At 57.2% G+C, this 25,181-nt stretch overlaps 10 protein-coding genes and 1 non-coding gene across 11 annotated transcripts; 5 read left to right on the top strand and 6 right to left on the bottom strand.

The window, feature by feature from the left end:
• Positions 1-1,140: 1,140 nt before the first annotated feature.
• Positions 1,141-1,889, bottom strand: BO82DRAFT_405056 (Kelch repeat-containing protein; the record flags this gene model as incomplete). The annotated part of the gene is made up of 2 exons (XM_025639467.1): positions 1,141-1,453; positions 1,510-1,889. The coding sequence occupies 2 exons, from the start codon at positions 1,887-1,889 to the stop codon at positions 1,141-1,143; spliced, it is 693 nt and encodes a 230-aa protein (XP_025488813.1).
• A 1,897-nt stretch (positions 1,890-3,786) lies between these two features.
• BO82DRAFT_290949 (sugar porter family MFS transporter) lies at positions 3,787-5,537 on the bottom strand (the record flags this gene model as incomplete). The annotated part of the gene is made up of 2 exons (XM_025631707.1): positions 3,787-5,202; positions 5,292-5,537. 2 exons carry the CDS (start codon positions 5,535-5,537, stop codon positions 3,787-3,789), a joined length of 1,662 nt encoding a protein of 553 aa, XP_025488814.1.
• A 1,705-nt stretch (positions 5,538-7,242) lies between these two features.
• Positions 7,243-8,268, bottom strand: BO82DRAFT_290870 (putative mitochondrial solute carrier; the record flags this gene model as incomplete). Its single annotated transcript, XM_025631704.1, has 3 exons — positions 7,243-7,344; positions 7,398-8,108; positions 8,188-8,268. 3 exons carry the CDS (start codon positions 8,266-8,268, stop codon positions 7,243-7,245), a joined length of 894 nt encoding a protein of 297 aa, XP_025488815.1.
• Positions 8,269-8,525: 257 nt separating this feature from the next.
• BO82DRAFT_421423 (amidohydrolase 2) lies at positions 8,526-9,666 on the top strand (the record flags this gene model as incomplete). The annotated part of the gene is made up of 3 exons (XM_025640163.1): positions 8,526-8,589; positions 8,652-9,363; positions 9,451-9,666. 3 exons carry the CDS (start codon positions 8,529-8,531, stop codon positions 9,617-9,619), a joined length of 942 nt encoding a protein of 313 aa, XP_025488816.1. The 3' UTR covers positions 9,620-9,666.
• A 764-nt stretch (positions 9,667-10,430) lies between these two features.
• BO82DRAFT_421427 (UbiD family decarboxylase) lies at positions 10,431-12,011 on the top strand. Its single transcript, XM_025640164.1, has one exon. It carries the CDS (start codon positions 10,455-10,457, stop codon positions 11,964-11,966), a length of 1,512 nt encoding a protein of 503 aa, XP_025488817.1. The 5' UTR covers positions 10,431-10,454; the 3' UTR covers positions 11,967-12,011.
• A 202-nt stretch (positions 12,012-12,213) lies between these two features.
• On the bottom strand, positions 12,214-13,697 carry BO82DRAFT_357164 (pectin lyase-like protein). Its single transcript, XM_025635944.1, has 3 exons — positions 13,484-13,697; positions 13,015-13,432; positions 12,214-12,948 (listed from the first exon to the last, which is right to left on the bottom strand). The coding sequence occupies exons 1-3, from the start codon at positions 13,627-13,629 to the stop codon at positions 12,343-12,345; spliced, it is 1,170 nt and encodes a 389-aa protein (XP_025488818.1). The 5' UTR covers positions 13,630-13,697; the 3' UTR covers positions 12,214-12,342.
• Positions 13,698-14,362: 665 nt separating this feature from the next.
• Positions 14,363-14,434, top strand: BO82DRAFT_t253. Its single transcript has one exon. It is a non-coding gene; the product is annotated as a tRNA-Gln (tRNA).
• Positions 14,435-15,877: 1,443 nt separating this feature from the next.
• BO82DRAFT_394493 (beta-xylosidase) lies at positions 15,878-18,293 on the top strand (the record flags this gene model as incomplete). Its single annotated transcript, XM_025638742.1, has 1 exon — positions 15,878-18,293. One exon carries the CDS (start codon positions 15,878-15,880, stop codon positions 18,233-18,235), a length of 2,358 nt encoding a protein of 785 aa, XP_025488819.1. The 3' UTR covers positions 18,236-18,293.
• A 58-nt stretch (positions 18,294-18,351) lies between these two features.
• Positions 18,352-21,511, bottom strand: BO82DRAFT_357165 (putative NRPS-like enzyme). The gene has a single exon (XM_025635945.1). It carries the CDS (start codon positions 21,353-21,355, stop codon positions 18,524-18,526), a length of 2,832 nt encoding a protein of 943 aa, XP_025488820.1. The 5' UTR covers positions 21,356-21,511; the 3' UTR covers positions 18,352-18,523.
• A 413-nt stretch (positions 21,512-21,924) lies between these two features.
• BO82DRAFT_377074 (uncharacterized protein) lies at positions 21,925-22,916 on the top strand (the record flags this gene model as incomplete). Its single annotated transcript, XM_025637561.1, has 2 exons — positions 21,925-22,065; positions 22,164-22,916. 2 exons carry the CDS (start codon positions 21,925-21,927, stop codon positions 22,914-22,916), a joined length of 894 nt encoding a protein of 297 aa, XP_025488821.1.
• Positions 22,917-22,927: 11 nt separating this feature from the next.
• BO82DRAFT_394496 (uncharacterized protein) lies at positions 22,928-24,502 on the bottom strand. The gene is made up of 3 exons (XM_025638743.1): positions 24,028-24,502; positions 23,545-23,942; positions 22,928-23,477 (listed from the first exon to the last, which is right to left on the bottom strand). Exons 1-3 carry the CDS (start codon positions 24,334-24,336, stop codon positions 23,027-23,029), a joined length of 1,158 nt encoding a protein of 385 aa, XP_025488822.1. The 5' UTR covers positions 24,337-24,502; the 3' UTR covers positions 22,928-23,026.
• Positions 24,503-25,181: the final 679 nt, after the last annotated feature.

The following is a 25,181-nucleotide window of genomic DNA, read 5'->3' on the forward strand; positions in this document are numbered from 1 at the left end:
TGCACCCCAAGGTGGCTGGCTACGTCATCGAGATAGAGTTGTTCTGTGCGGTGAGCCCCGATTGTGAAATTCGTGCATTGAGCCATTGAAGTGGAGAAAAAGTGGTAATGGTAAACGATACGAGATACTGGAGTATGGACCATGATAAGGTAGACGAGTTCGAACGACCAGAGCGTGGCTAATTGTATCTGGATGCCGCCGGAGTTGGTGGAGGGTGGCCAGTAGCCAAACTTCAATTAACTGTTATGGCATACAGAGGAGTCAGCCCGCGTATATAGCTGATCCGCTTGTCAATTGACCATGTTTCTCCCAATAGTGCAGAAAACCACACTCACAAAAGAAGACGGTATCTATCATGAGAGTCGCTGACTGGAGCAGATGGAAAAGGAGGATGCTTAGGGACGACAGGCGGTGCGAAGAGCAGACTGGGTCTAAATGCACAGGCAGCCCTCGTATCTATAGTGAAATGATGCTATTCCGAAACAGCTGATCCGTGCGCTCCTCCAATGGTTTCAACTTAAGACATGAGTCCATTCGTCAAGCAAAAGTATCCTAGCCAATACTAGCGGCAGAACGGAGGTAAAAATACAGATCCCAGGCTTTGATGAGAGGCAGCTACCAGACAAGACCACCAAGCAACCTGAGACCGCAGTGTACACAGGCTGCAAGACTCTCCCGGCTCGAATTGACAGAATGGGCAAGCTCACACATAAGCCGAGATTCCATCCCATCCCCTGGACATTTACTTCATAGGTGATACAAATCTTCTCGTTGTTCACGTCCACCGCGTCCGCCACGGTGATGTTCTCCGCGAGTCCCGCTAGCCAAAGCGTCTGGTTCGATGTCGTCACGTTCCCGTGGTCCCCAAAGTACGGCACGAAGGCGCCCACCCCCAGGAAGGAGAAGGGTTAGACTGTCCACAGACCCATAGGGCAACAATCATTCCGCATGCACGCCGCCGCGTAGTTCGTGCTAATACCTTCGACAGCTCAGACATAAGACGCAGCGGGTGTAAATCAGCTGCCATCACAGCGCACAAGGGTACCAAAGAGAAAGGCAGGTAACATGTCGCATGTGTAGTACATGAAATAAATCGAACCTAACGAACACTGGGGAGCGGAATCCCTGTAATCAAGGGCATTAGGCATCGAAATGGGGGGTGGGATGCTGGAAGGTCACCGGCCCTCCACCGATTGAAACCGACTTGCCATCCTGCTGCAGCCCACCCCCAGGGATATAGACCCGACTGTCTAGGCCAACAGCCTGACTTCCATGGCGTGGAATGGGCATGGGCGCCAACTCGGTCCACTTCTGCGACTGGGGCTTATACTTCTGTGTCTGATTGAACACTCCGGTGGCAGCGTCGACATTGCCTTCCCCACCGAACACGTAAAGCTCGCCTCCTACAGCACTGCCGGACAAGCCGCCCCGCGACACTAGCATCCGACCCTTGCTGGTACTCCCGAGGTGGTGTTGAAGGCAATGACACTCGTCACCGCATCCTGATACCCTGTTTGCAGCACCGTCATTCCGCCGGCCAGGTAGACCATCTCCTCATGCACCCCAACCACCGCGCTGCCCTTCTCGGTGCCGCGTGGCATCAGCTCGATTTCACGCCAGGCATCCACGGCAGGATCATACACGTAGCAGGCCCGAGTGGCCACCCAATTCATGGTTACGCCCGGCGAGAGAGGAGCCTCGATCAGGCCCCCGAGCAAGTACAATTTTTCGCCCACCTTAGGCGCATTGGCGTGGTTGACCTTGTGCGGTGCGGGCTGGGGGATTGAAGTGAGGTTTACCCACTGCCCGGGGTTGCACGAAGGGGCTGCGGTGGCGACACCAACCAGTCCGAGGACCGTTAGTCCCAGAGCAGATAGAGAAACAGGCATGGTACAGCACAGTACGGGTTATCGGACGGGAGAGAATTATACAAGCGGGATGACCAAAGGGTCTGATATGCTGACTTAGTGGAACTCTTTGGGGCACCGAAAGGGCCGTTTTTTTAGAGATTAAATACTTCACAGGGACCTCTGCACAGCAGTCGGCAGGATGACATGATCTCACAACCGGAATCTCCTGATTGCCCTGACCGCAATTGTCTTCTGTTCTTGTCTCTCCCATCGCTTCGGTTGAGGAGCAAGGGAAGTCACTCCTGACTAAAATTGATCACGTCGTAGAAATACCCTCGTTGCCTGTGTAGCTTCCCAGCCCCCTCTAGCCACCTCACCTGGCTTCTATGTTCTCTCCCATTCAGCGAGCTTGAGAAGAATACATGTTGAGTGTAAATATCTGACGCCGGCCTAATCGCTGTCTTGTTAACTATTCGTTAATGCCTCCTTTCATTACAACAAATCTGCTACTACTCCTAGGTGCATCTAAGTTTCCTATTCTATGGACTGTACAGGCCAGACTTGCGAGCTAATACGGTGCTTTTGGCAAAACAGGCAATATGAAAATCGACCAAGCGCGTTTCATGGGTCGAACATGGGTCTAATACGTGAGGCCTTTACCTTTAGGTGGAGTAGGCCGCGTTTAGTTAGAGGATTTGGAGAACAAATAATCGATCCAGCGAGAATCAAACCAAGCTCTGTAGTTTGAGAACACGATTGCTATCCCGTCGAAATGAGGAGATGAGCGCAACGGAGTGCCAGTGCCGGCCCATGAGGCCAAGACAGGCTCCGCCTTACTTTCGGCCTGATGTACGTAGCCTGCAGGCTCGGGGAGAACGCAGACACTGTATATGGCTCCAGTTCCATCCAGAGACTGAGGTTAGGGTCCAATAGCGTGCATGGATGAAGATCTCCACCTTTCCAAGGGTCCTGGGCATCCACCAATTCTTTCAGGGTTTACGTAGCCAGATGATCAGTGATCCGGCAAGCGGCAGGCGATATGTATAGATTCAGTTGGAGTGGAGTTGGGGAGGATCCACCGGTTATCTGATAAGACTGATTTGCCTACGGGTGAAACACCTCGGGAGAGAGATTATGATCCTTACCCAGAACGAACCGAGGCTCAAGCAGGCTGTCAATTACTGTCTCGCCTCCTTCAAGGGCAGAGTCGCTTACCCGCGTCGAGAAACGCTGCCTGCCCGGTAATCCCCTTCCCTCTTCTACCTTGTGTAGCTCGTGCAAAGGACTACTGTCGGGTCGAGTAAACCACGGGTGACCTTGATCCCCAAATTTCTGATGCCTTCCAAGTGCTTCCGAGTGGCTGTGCCGCTGGGCAGGAATATGATTGTTGATGTTGTCTCGGATTCAATTCTGTGCGCTGGTTTGAAACAAGTGTGACCGTGGTGTGTATCACCACGGAAGGTTAGAGATATAGCCTGCATGATGGAAGAACTATCTCCCTAGATGTGAGTCTGTAGGTCCTACCGCCAACGAACATGTCCGATATGGCTGTGGATAAGGGCTCCAACATAGTTCCATATTGGTGATGTCTAGAGGATGGAATAGACCTGTGATAGATACAGTGAAGAAACAAGCATCGTAGTCAAGCAGTAATCTGCCCATGAGGATAACAGTGCAATAACAGCGGCTCCGGCGAGCATGTCAACACTGGAAAGCAAAGCCTTAACCAAGGAAGGGACCAATATCAACTCTGCCGAAAACCTTTCCGTCTTGTCAAGCGTGACCTAAGGTAAACCCATATACGTTTTCACTTAACGTCCACATTTCTCAACAATCTATATACAAACGCAATCTCCCGCTCAACCCCCCCCTCAAAACATCTTCCATTGCCATCTGAGCCCCAGCCCCCCGCACCGACGCCCCTTTGCCCTCTTACCTACCTACCAATCGACCTCCCATCCACCCTCTCCATCACCGTCTCCTCATGCTCCGAATAAGCGTCTTTCTCCCCATCCTTCCCCCCCGTCTCCCCAGCCCATTGCAACTCCTGCTGCACCGGAACCGGCTCAAACCCGACCTTGTACCAGGGCAGCGCCATCAAAGCCCCGGTACTCTCCATACTGCGGCCCTTGCACTCTGGAAAAGCGAAGAAGACCCAGATGGTGCCGCAGAAGGTGCAGGCGGCGAACAGCGCAAACGGGCCCCAGGGGTGCAAGGCGACGGTCATGTTGGGGAACCCGCGGGTGATGCCAAAGTTAAGCAGGTTCTGGTAGGTAAACGCCAGAGTGATGACCGTGCCGCGCATGCTGGTCGGGCAGATCTCAGAGGCAGTCAGGGAAAACGCAGGCGCCCAGCCGAAGCCGTAGCCGACGGCAAAGACACACAGGGCGACGACGGCGATGATGGCTGCTGCGCTGGGGCTGCTGTTTGTGGCCGAGAAATCGGCTTTGCCCAGGTAGGCGGCGATGTAGATCAGACAGACGAGGTTGATGGTGGAGCCGGCGAGGAGGAGGGGCCGGCGGCCGAAGCGCTCGGTGAGAAAGAAGGCGTACAGAAACACCGACAGGAACTTGATGGTGCCATACACTGCGGAGAAAAGGAGGACTTTCGAGGAGTTGAGGCCGATCGAGGCCAGGATGGTCGGGGCGTAGTAGGTGATGCTGTTGCCGCCGGACATGATGAAGAAGGTCTGAATAAAGAGGACCAGCACCAGGACCTTGCGGAAGGTCGGGTCGGAGGCGAACTGCCGGCAGGACTGCTGGATAGACTTCCAGGGCGACTGGCCGGTGGCGGGGGCGTCCTCGCTGTGGTCGAGTTTGTTGCGCAGCTCGGTGTACTCACGGGCAAAGTAGGCGTTGCGTTCATCGAGCCCGCCACGCAAGCGGATGAGACTGCGGCGTGCGGCGGCGACCTGGCCGCGCATCATGAGGAACCGAGGGCTTTCGGGACAGAAGGGGTAGCCCACCAACAGGATGGTGGATGGGATGAGCTGTAGAATCATCGGAATCCGCCATTGCCATTCGGATCCCGCGGGGATCACCATCGTCACGGCATAGTTGATCCAAAACGCCCCAGCCACGCCGGTCATAATGCCGGCGTTGTAGAAGGTGGACAACATGCCGCGGAGCTCGGTGGGCGCTACTTCGGAGATGTAGACGGGGCCTGCTGAGTAGGCGATGCCTGACCCCAGGCCAGAGACGGTACGGCCTACCATGAGTTCGGCCAAAGAACCGAAGTTGACCGCCATGAGCAGCGCACCGATGGTGTATGTGATTGCAGCCAACAAAATCACCGGTTTGCGGCCTCGACGTTCCATGATCGGGCCGGAGAGGAGGATGCCTGCGGTTTGACCCTGTGACTCGGTTAGAAGATCAGGAAGGTAACCGTGGGTGCTCTATGTGCTCTCGAGGGAGATGGGAAGGACACTCAAAAGCGACTTACCAGCAGCATTGAGGAGGTGACCCAGCCCTTGTAGTTGGTGACTGTCCCCGCAGAAAGCGAGTCCCAGCCGTACTCGTGCTTGAAGGCACTCATTCCCATCACGCCAGAGATGTTGGAAGAGTTGAAGCCGTGAAGGCTACCACAGTAAGAGGCCCAGATGGCAACCAGCCAGATGAAGGCCGCTCGGGCTGGTTTGGGAACCTGTTTCAGGGCATCCTTGGAGATGCCTCCACCGGTGGCTCCCATAGAAACACGATTAGTCTAAGACGATGGAATGCAAACAGCAACGAGCGATGAGGACGGCGAGAATAAATCAAAGCTAGAGAGGGTGTTGGCCTGACAGAGAAGATCATTACCGTCCTGCCAGGCTATATGTGAGGGCTGGGATGACTACCCCAGACCTCTAGTCTTGGCAATCTCACCATACACCTGATGCTCACCGAAATCCCCACATTCAGTTGTGCGTTAAAACTGGGGAAATAGGAATTAGGAGCTCTCCGAGCGGGTGTGTCGTGTGCTGTGCTGGAGCATTCCGGGGGAGGGATTCTGGGGACGGCTGGTAAGGACTGGACGGAGATAAAGGAAACCTGCTGATTCGCCACCACATCCTCGTGAACGTTCTGCGAAGGAATTCCCATGTGAGTATTTCAGCCAATCGATGTTAGATGCAAAAGCTTGACTTCAACAAAGCCTTTCCAGTTCGAGGGTGCGGTAGGCGAGCAGGCGGGATTGGCATATCTCTACTGTCCATGTGGACTTGATGGGCCCATGGTATAATCCGTTACGGTCAATACCTGTATCTCATGCATTGAGTTTCGAATGCAATAAAACGAATCTTGACCCTATTTTCCGAGGTAGGCCAAAGCTGGCTGGATGCACTGGAAGGTCATGATATATCAACAAAACGACTTCATAGAAAGAAATTCAGCGCAGATCGATGCATGTGTCATTTCAAAGAGGTTATGGTCGGATGCATGTGCCGTGATTGTCCACCTTCAGCACTTCCATACCGGTGGCACCACCTGATAGCTAAAGCGGGGAGTGTAGAAGAATGCACTGCATCAGCTTCCTGGACCATCTCATCTGTATCTGCCAATGGGACGTTGTCACCTTTGCCTCTCGGCGTTGCGCAAGCTGCGTTACTCATGGCCCAAGGCTCAGACACCTCCTACTGCGATGTGCCATGAGCATAGGTCAAGCCGTAGGGGAAATGATTCTTATTGGAATCGGATTGACCGGCGGTAAGGATAGACGACCCATTTGCCTTGATGACGGCGAACAAGACATGTGCCGGTTGTTGATACTGCCTCGTTCTGGACTTCACAGGTCATTCAATCTCCGAAAATACGCCCTAGTGTCGATGGCGGATGGGGTCCTCGGCACTATCTCGTAGGTTTCTACTATGTATGACCAAGTGCTAAGACTCGTTGGATTCGGAGTCACCGGATCTCGTACCATAATGCACATTGTAATCTGAACATGTCCTGTACCTTTGAACACGATGTATGACTGTTCGACTGTTCTACTATTCTACTATTTTACTGTCTCTCGGATCAATCCGCAGCGCAGGGATAAGGGAATCATACTCTCATGTCGCCTATGAAACCTTTTATAGGTTCTTCAGAAAGAAAGAACAAGATATCATTGGACTCTTTCGTACTTCCCAGTCATAGTGCTCTGGTAATAGACAGATTGTTCATGTTTTTCATGTTTGATGCTAGTTATCATTCACAGTCACAAGGACTGCCCAAGACAGGAGTGAATGGAGACGTGTAATTTTGGTACGGACCTCGGAGCGCTCCGGGTGATACTGCCACCTACTCTTGGTAAATTACTGGTATTGGAGCTCCACCTCCAGTACGAGTGGTAAGTTTCCCAACAGTTCTTGTGGCATGACTGGAGGAGTCCGAAGAGCCCTAAACAATGCCAATCTACCAGATGCAGCTCAGTTTCAGATTACTTGGTTCCCTGCTGACTGGAATTTCACGCTCTTCCACTTGACTGTTTGCTCGATCACCATTTCATAGATGGTGAAACTCACCGCACCGGATATCTGTCCCCATTACCACCACAATAATAACATAGAATCACAAAGGGAAAACTTACACTCAACCGAGCCAGACGAGGCGTCGTTCCCCGCCACAGCGAGGTGATGCCCTCCTGACGAATGACCGACTGCACGCAGTCCAGCGTCCCCTTGTAGCGTTCCAACCCCCCAATCGCCTGCAGGCGCGTCTTGATCGCATCGAATGGCATCGTCATGTACACCGTCACCACCCCGGCCAACGCTCCCGCCCCCGCCGTGGTGAGCGATGTGGGCAGCTGCCAGGCGCGGAACTGGCCCAGCAGGAAATTGTAGCTGGTGAACCGCACCGTCGCGTTCGCCGACTGCTTCATCGTGACGGGGACGACGCCGCGATAGAGCCCCGCGAGGCCCTCGGTCGCTGCGATCGTGCGGATGGCATGGATGGCCGATCGGTATTGTTGGGCCCCCGCGCGGTCGTCGATAATCTTGGTCTTGAGAGTCTCGCCCGGCGTGACGACGGCGACACTCTCGGCGACGCCGGCGATCATGCCGGCGCAGAGATTGCCAAGGGAGGTCACCTTGCCCTGCGCGTCGACGGGCATGTAATTGCGCGCGGTGTCGAAGGCGAAGAATCGCACGCCGGACTTGGAGGCGTTCGAGACGCAGAAGGCCATGCTGCCGGTGTAGAGGTGGCTGAGGCCATGGTGGCGGATGGTACTGAGGAGGAGGTGCAGCGGGTTGGTCTTTTTGGTCTGTAGTTGTTGGCTGGTCTTGAGGTATTCTGTTGGATACTATCGATGTCCAAGTAGGGTGTGGTCAGTGAGTGTGGCTTGAGGCTTGTGGTTGCGGTAAGGTATATGGGATGCATACCGTGAGAAGACTTTCAAACCCGCCGGCCGCACCACCTGCCACTATCGATTGCCACGGGCTCACTTGCGTCTTTGAAGTCATCTTGTATGCATGTCTCTATTGTAGCGTCTTGCTCCAGTATACCACCTGTGTATATCTATATCTTACGTTCTGTCGACTCGACAATGCCGATCGCGGAGCCACCCGCTCCTGGAGCACTCCGATACTGCTGCGCTTCTCACCCGTGATGATCGCAATCGCACTGCTTATCCATAGGATCCAAATTGACAAAGAAAGTTCCCTTCTTACTTGACACAGGCGTATACTCATTCTAGTGAGCATTTTTTGACCCTCGCAGCAACATGACTATCCCCGACCTCTTTCCGCATGGCTGCTGGGACACGCACCACCACATCTTCGACCGTAAGCCACTGCCCCCTCCACCCTCCACCCACAGAGTCCCTATTGATACAAAGCAACAACAGCCTCGCAATACCCCTACGCCCCAAACCGCCACCTGACCCCTTACCCCGCGACCATCGCCGACTTCCTCGCCTTCAAACGGCGTCTGGGGATCACTCACTCCGTCCTCACACATGGCCTCTCCTACGGCGACGACTGCACCTCGCTGACGGGCTTTACTGCGGAGCTCAACAAAGCCAGCGACCAGACCACCACCCAAGCCATCGCGGTCATCGACCCAGCAACCATCACCGCCACCGAGTTGCAGCGCATGCACGACGCCGGCGTACGGGGCATCCGCGTGAACCTGTACAAGTACGAGGCGTTTCACAGCCTAGAGCGCCAGAAGATGGCGCTACAGGCGCACGCGCAGGCGCTGCACGCCCACGGCCAGCCGCACTGGATCATGGCATTCACGCACCCGCACACGGAGTTCTGGCCGGAGCTGAGCGCCTGGCTGGCCGCGGGGCATCTTCCGGACCCGATTCGGCTGGTCACGGATCACTTTGGCCTGCTCAAGTGCGCGAGTATGCTGCCCGCGGAGTACGAGGGGGATATCACCCGGCAGCCGGGGTTCCCGGCGATCATGGAGTTGGTGCGGCAGGGCCGGTTGTTTGTGAAACTGAGTGCGCCGTATCGGGTGAGTCGTCTGGGTGGCGGGTATGAGGATGTGAAGCCGTTAGTGAGGGCATATTTCGAGGCGAATCCGCGGCAGTTGGTGTGGGGGAGTGATTGGTAAGTATTCCTATCCTATGTTCGGGGACGGTGGATCTTGAGTTATGGTGATTTCTGGGTGGAGGGAATGAAACTGATGGTTGATAGGCCGCATACGCCACACATGAAGGTCCGTACGCCCGAGGAAGCCCTCAAGCCGACGCCGTATCTGGAGGTGGATGACTTGGCGTGGTTGCGGAGTCTGCGATCCTGGTTGTCGGAGGAAGAGTGGCACTTGTTGATGGTGGAGAACCCACGGAGGCTGTTTGATTGGTGAGGTTGTCCCTGGCTTGGGGATGAGTGCTAGCCTAAGTGGAATGTGTGTATATCTCACTACGCAGCTGTTCACCATAAACTACGGACCTATTGTAATCTGTGCAGCATTATCGTATTCTTCGAGTGGAAGTACGCGGAGGGCTTCATATGGCGGTAGCTAGCAGATGCATGGCACAACGGGTCCGTATTTGTCAGACACGATAGTTAGCGAAACAAGCTTTGCACATCTGTTTTGTCCTATCTTTGTGCAAAGGGCTGCTGCAAAAGATTGGCCACATAGAGATCCCGAGGCTCCGAGCTGCCGAGAGCCGGCCGAGACAGCCGTTGAAACAATCCCGAATAGAGGGGAATTGCCGGCAGAACCTAACCAGGTACAGTACAGTACCAATCCGCCGGGACCCTGCACAAGTAGGGTAGCTGATGCTTGCACACCACCGTGCAGAACTAGCCCTGCCTGCATTCGATGCAGGACTGATACTGGCAATGTCTGCAGACTTCCTATACTCGGTCAGCTTGCCTGCCCACTAGACCCGCCCGATGCCGATCCACCCGAGCATACGGTCGTCTCTATCCCTAATTGATATACTTCAGACTCCAGTCCGAACCTCCGAGCATCCGCACCCCGACCCGCCAACCTGTTTCAATAATGGGGCAATGAGCCTTCTGGAATCGCGTGTTGTCGGAGCTCAGAGTGGGCAGGTAGGATCCAGCCTGTTATATAAGGAACGAGCCTCCTCAGAGTCCACGGCTTCTCATCATCACAACACGTCTCACCAACCGCCTGCCTGCATCACCATCGCTACGACAACACACCACAACCCGCACAAAACACCACAATGGCATCCCAATTCTCCGTGGACCATTCCTTCCGCGCCTTCGTCGAGGCCCTCAAGGCCGACGGCGATCTGGTCGAGATCAACACCGAGGTGGACCCCCACCTCGAAGCCGCCGCCATCACGCGTCTCGTCTGCGAAACCGATGACAAAGCGCCCCTCTTCAACAACCTGAAGGGCATGGGCAAGGACGGGCTCTTCCGCATCCTGGGCGCCCCGGGCTCCCTCCGCAAGTCGAGCAAGGACCGCTACGGCCGCCTGGCCCGCCACCTCGCCCTCCCTCCCACCGCCAGCATGAAAGAGATCCTCGACAAGATGCTCTCGGCCAGCGAGCTGGCTCCCATCGAGCCCACCATCGTCCCCACCGGGCCCGTCAAGGAGCACTCGCTCGTCGGCGACGAGATCGACCTCACCACGCTGCCCGTCCCGATGATCCACCAGGCCGACGGCGGCAAGTACATCCAAACCTACGGCATGCACATCGTGCAGTCCCCGGACGGGCAGTGGACGAACTGGTCCATCGCGCGGGCCATGGTGCACGACCGCAACCACCTGGTGGGGCTGGTGATCGAGCCGCAGCACATCTGGCAGATCCACCAGATGTGGAAGAAGGAGGGCAAGGACGTGCCGTGGGCGTTGGCGTTCGGCGTGCCGCCCGCGGCGATCATGGCCTCGTCGATGCCCATTCCGGACGGCGTCAGCGAAGCCGGATACGTGGGCGCGATGACCGGCCGCTCCCTGGACCTCGTCAAGTGCGATACCAACGACCTGTACGTGCCCGCCAACGCGGAGATCGTCTTCGAAGGCACGCTGTCCATCACCGAGCGCGCCGACGAGGGCCCCTTCGGTGAGATGCACGGCTACGTCTTCCCCGGCGACACCCACCAGTGGCCCGTGTACACCGTCAACAAGATCACCTACCGCTCCAACCCCATCCTCCCCATGTCCGCCTGCGGCCGTCTCACCGACGAGACCCACACCATGATCGGCGCCCTGGCCGCCGCCGAGATCCGCAAGGTCTGCCAGCAGGCCGGCCTTCCCGTCACCGACGCCTTCTCTCCCTTCGAGTCGCAGGTCACCTGGGTGGCGCTGAAGATTGATACGGCCAAGCTGCGCGAGAGCAAGGTCACGGCCAAGGAATTCCAGAAGCAGGTGGGCGACGTGGTGTTTAACCACAAGGCCGGCTACACGATCCACCGGCTGGTGCTCGTCGGCGAGGACATCGATGTCTACAACGGCAAAGATGTCATGTGGGCCTTTTCCACGCGCTGCCGTCCCAACGCCGATGAGACTTTCTTCGAGGACGTGCGCGGCTTCCCCCTGATTCCGTACATGAGCCACGGCACCGGCTCCCCCGTGAAGGGCGGCAAGGTCGTCTCCGACGCCCTGCTGCCGTCGGAGTACACGACGGGGGCGGATTGGGAGGCGGCTGACTTCGAGAACTCGTATCCCGCCGAGTTGAAGGAGCGGGTGCGGGCCAAGTGGGAGGAGATGGGCTTTAGCAAGTTGGAGTAGGCTAGTCTGGGCTTGTATTTAGAATTTATAGATTGTATAGAGGTGGTTTTGTATAGTGAAATGAATGTATAGTTTGTTTAATCCTGGTGCATCGAGTAGCTTAGGGCTCAGTTGGGTCGAATTCACTTAGGGGGATGGTAGTCCTGTCCCGCAGGGCCCCTACAACCCTCCAGGTATTCGTTCTCAGTTACAAAGTATGTCTACTTCTTGCTTAGATCATTGTGATGGAACCCAGATAGAGGCATTTGTGATCATTAATGAGGCAAAAGCACTCAATTATATTAAGTGGGTATTAGGGCTATAGTACAGTACGCTAGTAAGCGCATCGGTGCTCTAGTAGGTTTCTAGCTAAGCAGTAGGCAGAGTCCCGTCCCTCTTACAACCTGCCCACACCTGCATGAGCAGTCACGTTGGCAGGCACCTCGGCAACGCCCACATGGCCGATGAGGTACTGCTTGAACTTGGCGAATTCGGTCAGCACGGTGGCATCGGTGCGATCGGGCCAGCTGCCAGAGCCACTCGCGCGGTTCCATTCGCAGATGTAGCCGAGCTGGCCGGTGCAGCCGCTGGCGGCGGCGACGGTGGAGGTGGTGTACAGCTGGCCGCCCTTGGTCAGCGAGTCCGGGGTCATGGGGGTGGTGACGGCGTCGAAGTAGTTGCCCTCGAGCAGCAGGCGGGTGTTGGTGTCGACGTCGAAGGCGTGGCCGCCGACGTTCTGGAAGTAGTTGTTGACGCCGTGGAAGTAGATGGTCGAGGCGTCGTAGTCGGTGCCCATGTGCGGCGCGCGGCCGGAGACGTCGTGCAGCCAGTTGCCCGCGAAGGTGTAGTAGTCCTCCGCCCCCAGCAGCAGCAGCGTCCAGTAGTGCTTGCCATTGCATCCGGCCGACCAGCTGGTCTTGCCGTCGAACTCGTTGTTCGAGATGGTGACGTGGCCCGCCTTGTTCCAGCCGCTGACGATCATCTGGCGGCCGATGAGGGAGAACTGCAGCGCATCAGTGAGGGAACTATGGCGGGAACGGTCACAAGTGAGGGGGGGGGGGGGGGCTACCTTGTTATGGTCGATCCAGACCTTATCCGCCCCGTCGAGGGTGAGGGCATCGCCACCCCAGACGTACTCGGGGTTGAGGTCGGTGATGTGAATGTTCTGGATGATCACGTTGGAGTTGCCCCCGCGCACGCGCAAGCCCTTGCCCTTCAAGACGCCCTTGCTGCCCACCCCGACGATGCTCTTATTACTGCCCACGTCCAGCGGGGACTTGGCGGCGTTGTCGTAGGTGCAGCTGATCCAGGTGCCGTCGTCGCAGTGGTCCTGGATCCAGGCCTGGCCCTTGGAGGTGCCGCCGGGACAGGTGGTCGTCTTGGTGCTGCAGCATTTGCCCGTGGTTGTGCCCTCGGTGCGGGTGAAGTCCCATTCGCGGTCGATCATGATGGTGCGCGCCACGTCATCGGTGATCCACTCTTTGAGTCTGTCGTGTGTCAGCAATCTTGAGTTGCGTACTCATGTCCGAGGAACTCACTGCGCAAGACTGGACGGCGTCGCAGCGGCTGCGTTGCCACCACCGGTGGTGCCCGAGGCAAAGCCGAAGGCCTTGCCGGTGACGCCAGCGGCGTCGACCTGGCCCAGCAGGAGAGCAGCCAGAACGGCAGAGATGGTCGTGCGCATGATGATTGACGTGCGATGAAGGTTGATAGTGATGGTGTTGTGCTGTTGAAGTTGATGCAGCAACATCGAGCGGCATTTATACTGATGCTCTACCTCCCCTCAGCCCACCTCTCCGTGTCGTACTGGCCGGTTGCAGACCCCATTACCGTTGCCAAGACTTGGCACGTCGCAGCTTGACACCGGATGAGCTATAAAAAAAGGTTCTTCTGGCGCCAGACCACTGGTTCGAGGCATGACAGCCAATCCTCTTGCAGGGGTTGATTGAGTGGACTGGGTGTCTGAGACTGAGCACACCGGCAAAGACCCTTGCACCACGGAAGACACCGTCCGTCGGGAGACAAACATGGTCCGCCGGTCGGACTGTTCAATTCTAGCTCAGTAGCCGTGGCTAATTCGGTCGCCAAGGATGACAGTAGGGTTCGGAGAGGAATAAATGCCGATGTGGAGGGCATTCCGGACGGTCCGGTAGGTTAAGGTTGTTAATTTCCGACACTTGGCGTTGCAGCTGCGACAAAAACCCCTGGCTAGCACATGTTCGCGGAATGCGGTGGCCTGCTGCATACCCGGTAGGAAGCAAGATGCCTGGGAGACTTGGAGAATATCTCAGGTGGAGTCGCCTCGGCAAGTGTTCACATCATCTGGAGTGCCAACCGGATGAACATGCAGAGACTGCGCATGTTGTCCCAATATTTGGCCATACAATGTTGGAAAAGAAAACACTTTCAACACCACCGGTTGTGTAGTGTAATGGTTAGCACCCAGGATTCTGATTCCTGTAATCCCGGTTCGATCCCGGGCACGACCTTTTTGTCTGCCCCTTTCTTTTTGCCCCCTTTTCCCCTGCACAAATACATAACAATACAATGTATCTTATCAACCATGACTTTTTACAAACCGAAAATAAAAGGCATAGGATTTGCTCAATAGATAATGTCAAATAGGAGCCGACCAACACAGATCATGCTACGATGTGAATTCTCTCTGGCACTCGGTGTGTGTTATATGTTCCGTCACCGAAATGTGCACCAGTGGATGTTTGCATAACAGCAACTTCAACAACAAACTCATCGCCCAACAGCCACTTCACTGAAGACCAATATGCCGGAGAACCATCAGAAGAAAGGGCTTTCATACCCAAATCATAGAAGAAGAATTCTTGACATCTATCAGAAATCAATTTAACAGAGTAAAGTTACGTGCTGTACTCCATACCGTAGTGGACTATAGATAAGATAAGAGCAACAGGGGTGCAAACTCATTGCCAGGGACTGTACCGGATCCTCGGTGGATCTTGACACGGGCTTGATATGCAGTGGTGCTTGTTTTGCTTGGGCATTGAGGTTATGATTTCATAATCGATTAGACTTTTTGAAAACTTCTAGTTTGTCAGCCTGAGATTGAATGGCAGGCCATTTCTCAGATCACATCAACAGACTAGAATGAACTTCCACTGCTGTTGAGCCATCTGTGTCAGGATGGAAATGATAATCGCACAAAGTTTGAATCGACTGCACAATGACATCAGATTGTATGAATGAGGCTACTATAAGAGGGTGCAGGCAGCTAAATTCAGTTCTTTGAGTCTAGTGGTGGCTGACGTCACGCAGCCCAGATCGATCACTCCCTTAAGATATTTCCTAGGTCTACACAGCATTGCAGACAAGCTGAGGATGATACTTTCAGAGCTCCAGAATATCGGCGCATTCAGGCTAAATAATCTTGTCAGTGGGGCGAGAATTGACGCTTAATTGCACGTAGCCACGCTGCTTTACATCAGCAACAGGGTCTCGGGCTTGATTTCAATGCCGTTCCGACTGGTTGTTGCCACTGTCAGCCGTAACGCAAAGCATCGATAAGGCTACGACGATTTATATTAGGGGCCTTGCATGATCACACCCTGACGATGAATAGTGTTGTCTATTGTTCTGAGCCACAGTGAAAGGTATGCGACAATATGAGGGACGATGGCCCTCTCATCCCCTCTCATCCCCCCTCCCCCTCCCCCTCCCCCTGCCCCAACAGATCTGTACGACCCTCGTTGACCCCACTCATGAATTGCCCGGATTCAGGCTGAATGGAATGCGCTGGGGGAAGATCGACCGGGCGACTGCCGAATACAATGATAATCCCAGAGTTTGCAGTACTGGAGCGGGTAAAAGTTGGCTTGCCCATGAAGGGAGGAACATATATAGTCAAGGAGCAAGACGTGAAGCAGAAAAAGGAGCTTAATCATCTGTCAATATCTGCCATGGTTGCCACTGCAATCGTTGTCGCCCTCGTGGCGCTCACGCCGACGGCCTTCGCGCAGGTCAATACGAGCTATGTCGATTATAATATCGTCGCCCATCCGGATCTGTCCCCCCTGAGCACCGATCTGGTCGACTTCTCGTTCCCGGACTGCTCCAATGGCCCCTTGCGTGGAAGTCTGGTCTGTGACCGCACTGTTAGCGCTCATGATCGAGCGGCTGCCCTTACATCCATGATGACTCTTGAGGAGCTCATCAATAGCACCGGAAACCGCATCCCTGCCATCCCTCGCCTGGGACTGCCGCCATATCAGATCTGGAATGAAGCACTGCATGGCCTCCGTCTCGCCAATTTCACCGATTCCGGACCTTTCAGCTGGTCGACCTCCTTTCCATCACCCATCCTGACCATGGCGGCTCTCAATCGTACTTTGATCCACCAGATTGCCCAGATCATTGCAACCCAAGGACGCGCTTTCAATAATGCAGGCCGATACGGGTTGAACGCATTCTCGCCCAATATCAACTCCTTTCGACATCCGGTCTGGGGCCGTGGACAAGAGACCCCCGGGGAGGACGCAAACTGCCTGTGCTCGGCGTACGCCTACGAATACATCACGGGGCTGCAGGGCAATGCGACACGCCCGAAGATCATCGCGACCGCAAAGCATTTCGCCGGCTACGACATTGAGAACTGGCACCAGCGGTCACGCTTCGGTAATGATCTGAACATCACCCAGCAGGATCTGGCCGAGTACTTCACCCCGCAGTTTGTGGTCGCGGTCAGGGACGCGCAAGTCCGCAGTGTGATGCCGTCCTACAATGCCGTCAACGGAGTGCCCAGCTCCGCCAACACCTTCCTTCTCCAGACCCTCGTCCGTGACTCGTGGGGCTTTATCGAAGATGGTTACATGGCCTCCGATTGCGATGCGGTGTACAATGTCTTCAATCCGCACGGATACGCGGCCAATCTGTCGAGCGCCTCAGCCATGTCCTTGCGCGCTGGCACAGATATCGACTGCGGGATCTCGTACCCGACCACCCTCAACGAGTCCTTGACCCAGGGCCAGATATCCCGGAGCGAGATCGAGCGGGCGGTGACCCGGTTCTACTCCAATCTTGTGAGCGCGGGGTACTTTGACGGACCGGACGCGCCGTACCGCGATCTACGTTGGTCGGATGTTGTGCGCACCGACCGCTGGAATGTGGCGTACGAGGCGGCGGTGGCCGGGGCGGTTCTTCTCAAGAATGATGGCGTCCTGCCGCTCTCGAAGGGCGTGCAGCGGGTGGCCCTAATCGGACCGTGGGCGAATGCCACAGAGCAAATGCTGGGCAACTACTACGGCGTCGCACCCTTCCTCATCAGCCCCCTCGCTGCGGTGCAGGCCTCCGGGCTGGAGGTCAACTATGCCTTCGGCACCAACATCACGTCCAACGTCACCACTGGCTTCGCCGCCGCGTTAGCTGCTGCAGAGAGGTCCGATGTCATTATCTTCGCCGGCGGGATCGATAACACCCTGGAGGCCGAGGAACTAGACCGCGAGAACATCACCTGGCCCGGAAATCAGCTGGAGTTGATCCACCGGCTCGGGGAACTCGGCAAGCCGCTGGTGGTGCTGCAGATGGGCGGCGGCCAAGTGGACTCGTCCTCGCTGAAGGCCAGCCAGAAGGTCGGGGCCCTGCTCTGGGGCGGATACCCCGGCCAGGCTGGCGGCCAGGCGTTGTGGGACATCCTCACCGGCCAGCGAGCGCCGGCGGGGCGACTGACCACGACGCAGTATCCCGCCGAGTACGCCCTGCAGTTCCCAGCCACCGACATGAGCCTGCGGCCCCGCGGCGACAACCCCGGCCAGACCTATATGTGGTACACGGGCGAGCCGGTCTACGCTTTCGGACATGGGTTGTTCTACACCACCTTCGAGACAGCCCTCGCTGGCCCTGGGCAAGAACAAGAACGCTCCTTCGACATTGGCGCCCTCCTGGCCCGGCCTCACGCCGGGTACAACCTCGCCGAGCAGCTCCCCGTCTTGAACTTTACCGTCGAGGTCACCAACACCGGCGAGGTGGTCTCCGACTACACGGCCATGATCTTCGCCAACACCACCGCCGGCCCCCGGCCGCACCCAAACAAATGGCTCGTCGGATTCGACCGCATCGGCCCACTGGATCCGCAGGCGTCAAAGCGCATGTCAGTCCCTGTGACGCTGGATAGCCTCGCCCGCACCGACGCGCAGGGCAACCGCGTCATTTATCCGGGGCCCTACGAGCTGGCGTTGAACAACGAGCGATCGGCGGTACTGTCTTTCACGCTGACGGGCAACGCCACGACGCTGGTCCAGTGGCCGCTGCAAGGGCAGTAGAATCTGTTCCTGTCGAGGACCGCGAGGTCCGAAAATCGGTGGTGCTGTTGATTTATTCCAGATTCCAATAGCCGAGGAACAGAGAATTAAAACTATCAATGAATTTTACAAGAATAGCGGTAAAAGAAATAAATAACAACTACCACTGGAGATAGACATGGTAGTATCGCAGCTTTACTGATAAGAAATAACATTACATCACCTACAAAAGACCAAACCTCCCAAAACATAGACGTCACCAGATCCTCGAACTGGAATAGCGAAACAGCAGTGGAGGGGAAAAAGCACCTACAACCCCCTCTCCTCCAACACCCGCCTCAACCTCGCCTCGAACCCCTCCACAAACTGCGGATTCAGCATATCGGCATGATCGCCCTCACATTCCACAAACCCGACCTCCTCCCGGGAGAAATGCTGCCAGGCCCCCAGAAACCCTTCGATCCATTTGCGGCGGTCGACGCACACCGAATGCAGCGGGATGCAGTGGAACACGTCCATCTTCCGCACCGTCCCGCTGGGTACGTACTTGCGCCCCATCTCCCCGAAGTTGTCCGTCACGTAGACGATGGCCGTGAGCTGCTCCGGGGTGAGGCTCAGCTTTGCGCGCTGCTCCGGGGAGGCGGTTTCCAGTAACCGGGCGATCACTTGGTCGCGGGGCAAGTCGGCGAGGTCGGATTCGTAGCGCGGGACCGAGTCCTGGGGGATCAGTCCCAGGAAATAGGTCACGCGGATCGCGGCGCGCGTCCAGTCCAGATGTTGAACCAGCGGGATGATGTGCGGCGGCGAGTCGAGGGCGGCGCAGAAGGCGACCTCGTCGCCGTGGGCTTCGAGTCGCTTGGCCAGCTCGAAGGCCACGGTCGTCCCCAGCGAATACCCCGTCAATGCGTACGGCCCCCGCGGCTGCACGCGTTTGACGTGCGTGTAGTAGGTGTCCGCCATCTGGGGGATGCTCTCGAACAGCTGGCCGTGGTTGTCGAGCCCCCGTGCCGTGAGGCCGTAGAGGGGTCGGTCGGTCAGGGTGCGCGCCAGCGGCAAAAAGGCTAGTACGTTGCCCGAGGCCGGGTGGACGAGCCACAGGGGCGGCTTGTCGCCGCGCGTCTGCAGCGGCACGACCGGGTTGTATTGCGTCGAGGCCGCGTGGTCGATCGTGTAGGCGATGTTGCGCACCACGGGGCTGTTGAGGAAGGTGATCAGCGAGACGCCCGCGGCGAAGCCGAGCCGAGCGCGGAGCAGCTGCTCGAACCGGAACAGCGTGATGGAGGTCACCCCCAGCTCGAAGATGGTCTTGTCGACCGAGATGACCGCGGCGGGGAGGTCGAGCATCGTCTCGAGCACAGCGACAATGGCGGATTCGGTGGGCGTGGTGGGGGGTTGGCGAGGGGTGGTGCGCGCAGACTGGATGGGGCCCTGGGAGCGGATCATGCTCGCGTCGAAGACCCCGGCCAGGAACTCGGTTTGGAGCTTCGTGCGGGAGAGTTTACCCAGGGAGGACTTCTGGAGCCGGTTGGCAGGCACGGGGATGACCCAGCTGGGGCGGACGTGGGGGATCGTGCTGGCGATGCTGGCGACGCTCTCGGCGGTGCGGTCACGCTGGACGGGGTCGGCGATGGGGTTGTTAGGGCTGTAGATCACGCAGTAGCCCTCCGTGTCGCTGCCCGACGGTCGGTGGGCGAACACCGCAAAGTGTGCGGGCAAGAGGCCCGGGATCTGCGCCTTCTCCAGCACCGTCTCGATCTCCTGCGGTGAGTAGTTCACCCCGTTGATCACCAGGATCTCCTTGTCGCGTCCGGCGAGGTTGAGTCGCCCTGCCGCGTCTAGATATCCCCGGTCGCCCGTGCGGAACCAGCCATCGGTCGTGAAGGCGCGCTGGGTCACCTCCGGACAGCGGTAATACTGGCTGAAGACCACGGGGCCTGACAGTTGGACCTCCCCGACCTCTGACGGAGCGGCGGAGACGCCTGGAGAGGGTTGGATGCGGACCCGGGCGTGGTCGACGGTTTTTCCCACCGAGGCGAACTCGTGTTCCTGCTGCGCTTCGTAGACGGGGTCGAACCGGCCGTAGGTGAGCGCAGCGCAGGCCTCAGTGAGACCGTAGGCGATGCAGAGGACAGAGTCGACGGTGCCCAGCTGCGCGAGCTGCCGAGTGAGCGTCTGCGCCAGCTCGACTACATTCGCCTCGCCCCCGGTGACGATCGCCCTCAGAGAGGAGAGATCAATGGCTGGGAGCCCGTTATTCTCCTCCAGAGCGGCAAGTTGCTGCCGTAGCAGAGCCAGGAAGAAGTTGGGCGCAAAGGTATGGGATACGCGATGGCGTTCAATGAGCTGCAAAAAAACCAAGGGGTCGGCGATCACATCTCGCGCCTGCACCTGCACTTGCTCCGAAGCAGTAAAGATCGCATTCAGGTGGATCTCCAACAGGTTGGCGACGTGGTCCAGCCCGATCCAGTTCAACAGGATTGAGCGACCGGTATAGGTCTCTGCGCGGCTCTTGCTTCGCAGGGCGGCCACCACTTGGGGCACAGTCAGAGAGACGGCTTTCGCATGACCGGTGCTGCCAGAGGTAAGCATCAGCACTGCTGATTCCGTCCCCTGGCGCGGACGCGACCGCGCGGTTGTAGCATCGTGCTTAGGAGTCGTGTGGCCTAACTGCTCAATGGTCAGAGTGCGCGGTTGCTGGAGTTCCGGGAACCGAGCGATCAAAGTGGCCGAGGTCAGGATTAGGGGGTTTTCGAGCAGATCGTGCAGATGTTGTAGATGTTGCGCGCGTTGGGGTGCGTTTTGCGAGAGCGGCGTCGACAGAGCCGGGAGAAGACCGGCGTAGGCCACTGCCCAGAACCAGCGGATGTTGTCTGCATGGTTGTCCAGGTGGATGAGCACCACGGGGCTGTCGTCAACCTGGTGGAGGAGTAACGATGCATCCTCGTGGGCGCGACCAGCGAGATCGGCGTAGCTCCATCGCGTCGGACTTCCGCTCGTCTCTCCGGGGGAATAGATGCAGATTCCTGTCGAACTCCTGGCCGCGGCGTCTAAGATAGCCGGTAGACTCGTGGGTTCGTCGTCTGTCTGCGACGAGGACGAGCCATGTCCATTGGCCAATGCTGTCTCTCCCGTAGGATGCATTAGGAATGATGTCGGTGGGGATGTGCAGGGATATTCAGGAATCCCTGTCTGTATCTGTGACAGGGGGGTGTTGCGGAGGAATGGCAACAAGAAAGAAAACAATGATTCAGAAGAAAATGCTGGCCTCACATGGTGGGACTTGAAATTTGGGGGGTGAGTCTTGTTCGATGGGCCCGTGACGGTGAAGAACTCGTCTCGGGAGGCTGCATTTTGGCTGCAGAACAATTCACAACGAAGTGGCGAGCCTGACGGCTTCACTGCATGATTCGATTGGAGCAGACTGGCCGTGGCTTGGAGTGTTAGCGCTTTGACAGGATTGCTTAGCTTTAGGCTGATCACGTCGGTGGTCTTAGTACGGCCTCACTAAGCCCTAATTCGGCAAATGAGTGCCATCCTGCATCTCCTCCTCCCCCACTCAGATCACAGCCGGTGGACCTCAAATCTTCCCCCCCCGCCCCCTGTCAGCCTCTTTTATCTCGTCTGACGGCAGCACGGTCGGCGTCTTTCCGTGTCTATAACAGCAACAACGACAACTATCATTCAGCCTCTAACCTCAGCCCTCACTCACAATGACGGCCGACGGTCAATCCCGCCCCAAGCCCTCCTGGTTCCAGGAACACGTGGAGAGCATCAACCCGGATGCTCGCCGCGTCCTGGAGAGTTACAGCGGACTGAGCCCCGACGAAGTCATTCCGCACGTCTTAGCCGTGGTGCGTAGCCCCTCTATCTCCATGACACAGCCCCTCGCCCCTCGCTTCTCCGCCTCTCCGCCCCTCCTAACCCACCTAATAATATTCCCCGCAAACAGCGCAATGAAGCCTTCGAAGTATACCAATACGCCTGCATCGGGCAAATGCGCTTCCTCTCCTTCAACCTGCAGCATCTCCCCTTCTACCCCCAGATCCTAGAGCACCTGCGTACCAACCCGACCGCCGGCTTCCTCGACGCGGGGTGCTGCTTCGCCCAGGAGCTGCGCTTCCTCGCCGACCAGGGCATCCCGACCACGCAGCTGTACGGGTGCGACTTGGAGCAGATCTTCATCGAGCTGGGGTACCAGCTCTTCCGAGACCACGATCGCTTCGCGGCGACCTTCGCCGTTGGCGATCTCGCGGCCCCCGGCACCGAGGCGTTCGAGGCCGGAGACATCGCCCGCACCCTGCAGGGCCGGATCTCGGTCGTATTTGCGAGCTCGCTCTTCCACATGTGGAATTACGAGGTGCAGCTGCGGGTGGCGATCAGGTTGGTGCGGTTGTGTCGCGAGGCAACGGGCACGGGAACGGGAACGGGCACGGGAACGATCATCGCCGGCCGGCAGATGGGCAGCACGCTGGCGGGCGAGCATGCGATGACGGGGATGACCAAGGACCCAACGGCGACGCACTACCGACACAACGTCGAGTCGATCAAGGGGTTTTGGTCCGATGTCGGGCGGGCCACGGGCACGGGCTGGACGGTCGAGGCGGGGCTGTACATGGCGGAGGAGATCGAGCAGAATCGAAATGCCCCCTTCGCGGATGCCAATCTGCGGATGTTGTGGTGGTGTGCTACGCGGGCTCACTAGTTTCACACTGTGTCTAGGGAGCCGTGTGGTGGAAGAGTAATGTACTTCGCAAGGGTAGGTAGCTGTACCCACTATATACATGATCAAACCCCAAGGAAGGGAGAGAAAAGCTATCGCACATCTACATCTACCTTCACCATTATCTGATGGGCCCCCGCAGCATCCCCGGCTGAACTTCCTTCCCACCGCCCCTCTTGTTTCGTGGGGCAGCTGGTCGTCGCGGTGCCGTAATGCAGCTGCTCGGTGCTGGCCGTCCGAACCCCACCTACACCACCGGTTTCGTGGGTGGTGATGGTGGAGAAGTGCGTCTTGGTCAGACTGCGCCCCGGTTTCGAGGCGGCGGCGCCGTCGTACATCTCGTAGCCGTCGGTGTGGTGCTGGCTCTTGGTCCGCGCCATGCGCAGAACCGAGGCGATGGGCACTGCGCACGTGCAGACGATGGCCAGGTTCAGCTCCACCACGCACAGCACCTCGAAGGCGACCGTGTTGTATGTCGCGTCGGATTGCACGTCCGTGCCAACTTCTAGGACGAGGACGCGGGCGAGGGCACTGGCTGAGGCTCTATCCAACGTGCTCAGGTTAGATAAAGAGTAAATGGATATCAGACGGGGGCGGGAGAGAAACGTACGCAACACCGACCGAGAAGACCGCGGCCAGCCCGATTTTTCGGATGAGGCGCATCTGCAGGGTCGTCACCGTGATGACCGGGAGGAGGAGGATGGTCACGTCGGAAAGGATGTTGAGGATCAGCGGGACGCCGATGACGTTGGTGCTGTGCGGGCACGACCCATGTGTGATCGTGGAGTGCGGGTCGACGCGCTCCCAGTAATAACTGGCGGGGAGACACTGCAGGATGTAGAAGATTGTTGACCCGGCCACCCACAGCGTGACGTAGATGAGGTTCGCCCACCAGGCGATGCGGATCCAGCGCTGGTTGATGATGAACAGCCGGCGGTAGTAGAGGAGGAGGGCGAGTTTGGTGGCGAAGAGCGAGGGGCCGTTGAAGACGGCGGTGATCCAGAAGCTCTACCATCACCCGATCTGGAGTGTTAGGAAGTGGAGTCGAAGACATCAGGGGAGATTTCGGAAGGAAAATGGCAATTTGGCTCACGAGAAAGATATTGCGCAGGTGCCCCATGGACAGATCCTCCATTTCCACCCGCCAGACGTGCAACCCAAACCCGTTGTACCAGGCCGCCAGCAAGGCAGCCGACACGATGTTGGCAAACAATAAGGCCACGACGAGACAGTAATCCTCCGGCATCACTCGCTTCTGGATGCGCCACTGCGCCCAAAAGCGCATCGGGACGGACAGATTGCCCAGCACCAACATCGTGATCACCACCCCCAGGATGGCGGCCTGTCGGGATTGATCCCACGCTGCCTCCTGCGCGGGGGTCAGTTGCAACGAAGCGGCCATAATGTAGTCAGTCAGTCAAGCAGTCAGAGCAAGAGTAACACTGCAGGCCCAGTGGCCAGTGGCCAACAATCAGCCGGGAGAGGCTTTCATTTTATTCAGCAAGCGGCTTGAGGGATGCAAGATCTGGCCCCCTGCAGGGAGTAAGCGTCTTAGAGACGGAGTGCGGTAGACATGGGTGTTGGGGTTGGGCGATGCTGCAGCATGTCCGGTCCCGTCAGCCTGACGAGTCCAGAGAGGACATGGGCACTGTATCCCTGCACCTGCACCTGCAACTGCAGCTGCACTGGCGCTGGCGCACAAGTGGTGTACGAGATGAGCCGAGACGAGCGTAAGCACCAGCCAAGCAACGGGAATCGAGGACGAGCAGGCTGGCAAGTCCGACGTGGCGGGGTTCGGTGATTTGGCGAGAATAGCATTGAATCTTGGTTGTTGATTAAGACTCTAAGACTCTTAACCGCACGGCCCGGCTCCTTGTCGAGGCTTACTCGGTTTTGCTCGTGGGCGGACTGGAGGGATCAGTTGGGGGCCAAAGTGCTCCATTGGCCGTGGTGTAACACTGGGAACACTGGGAATGCTGGTATCCACTTTGCTGTTGGTTGTCAGTAGTTCCAGTGGGTTTGAATTGAGATGCAGATCGGTGGATTCGCGTGACAGGATGGAGATGTCTCGGAGGGGAAGGGTTACACGAACATCGTACGTTCCTGTGGTGAGGAGTTGTTTGAGTTTGAGTTTGACAGGATGGCACTGGAGATTACTCCGTAGACAACAGATAACAATTCAATTTGCCCAGAAGGAGAGAAACCCCGAGAAAGAATCAAGACATTTTGAGCAGGGACAAGCCTTGG

Source organism: Aspergillus uvarum, assembly GCF_003184745.1.
Source record: "Aspergillus uvarum CBS 121591 unplaced genomic scaffold BO82scaffold_54, whole genome shotgun sequence".
In the NCBI taxonomy this organism is placed as follows: domain Eukaryota; kingdom Fungi; phylum Ascomycota; class Eurotiomycetes; order Eurotiales; family Aspergillaceae; genus Aspergillus; species Aspergillus uvarum.

Excerpts from the sequence above, each read along its gene's own strand:
- BO82DRAFT_394496 (XM_025638743.1), bottom strand. The coding sequence starts at position 24,336 with ATGGCCGCTTCGTTGCAACTGACCCCCGCGCAGGAGGCAGCGTGGGAT. Across the intron at positions 23,943-24,027 it reads ACCTGCGCAATATCTTTCTC|AGCTTCTGGATCACCGCCGT; the intron begins GTGAGCCAAATT and ends GGGTGATGGTAG. Across the intron at positions 23,478-23,544 it reads GTCTTCTCGGTCGGTGTTGC|AGCCTCAGCCAGTGCCCTCG; the intron begins GTACGTTTCTCT and ends CACGTTGGATAG.
- BO82DRAFT_357165 (XM_025635945.1), bottom strand. The coding sequence starts at position 21,355 with ATGCATCCTACGGGAGAGACAGCATTGGCCAATGGACATGGCTCGTCC.
- BO82DRAFT_421427 (XM_025640164.1), top strand. The coding sequence starts at position 10,455 with ATGGCATCCCAATTCTCCGTGGACCATTCCTTCCGCGCCTTCGTCGAG.
- BO82DRAFT_357164 (XM_025635944.1), bottom strand. The coding sequence starts at position 13,629 with ATGCGCACGACCATCTCTGCCGTTCTGGCTGCTCTCCTGCTGGGCCAG. Across the intron at positions 13,433-13,483 it reads ACGCCGTCCAGTCTTGCGCA|ACTCAAAGAGTGGATCACCG; the intron begins GTGAGTTCCTCG and ends GACACACGACAG. Across the intron at positions 12,949-13,014 it reads TCTGGATCGACCATAACAAG|TTCTCCCTCATCGGCCGCCA; the intron begins GTAGCCCCCCCC and ends GATGCGCTGCAG.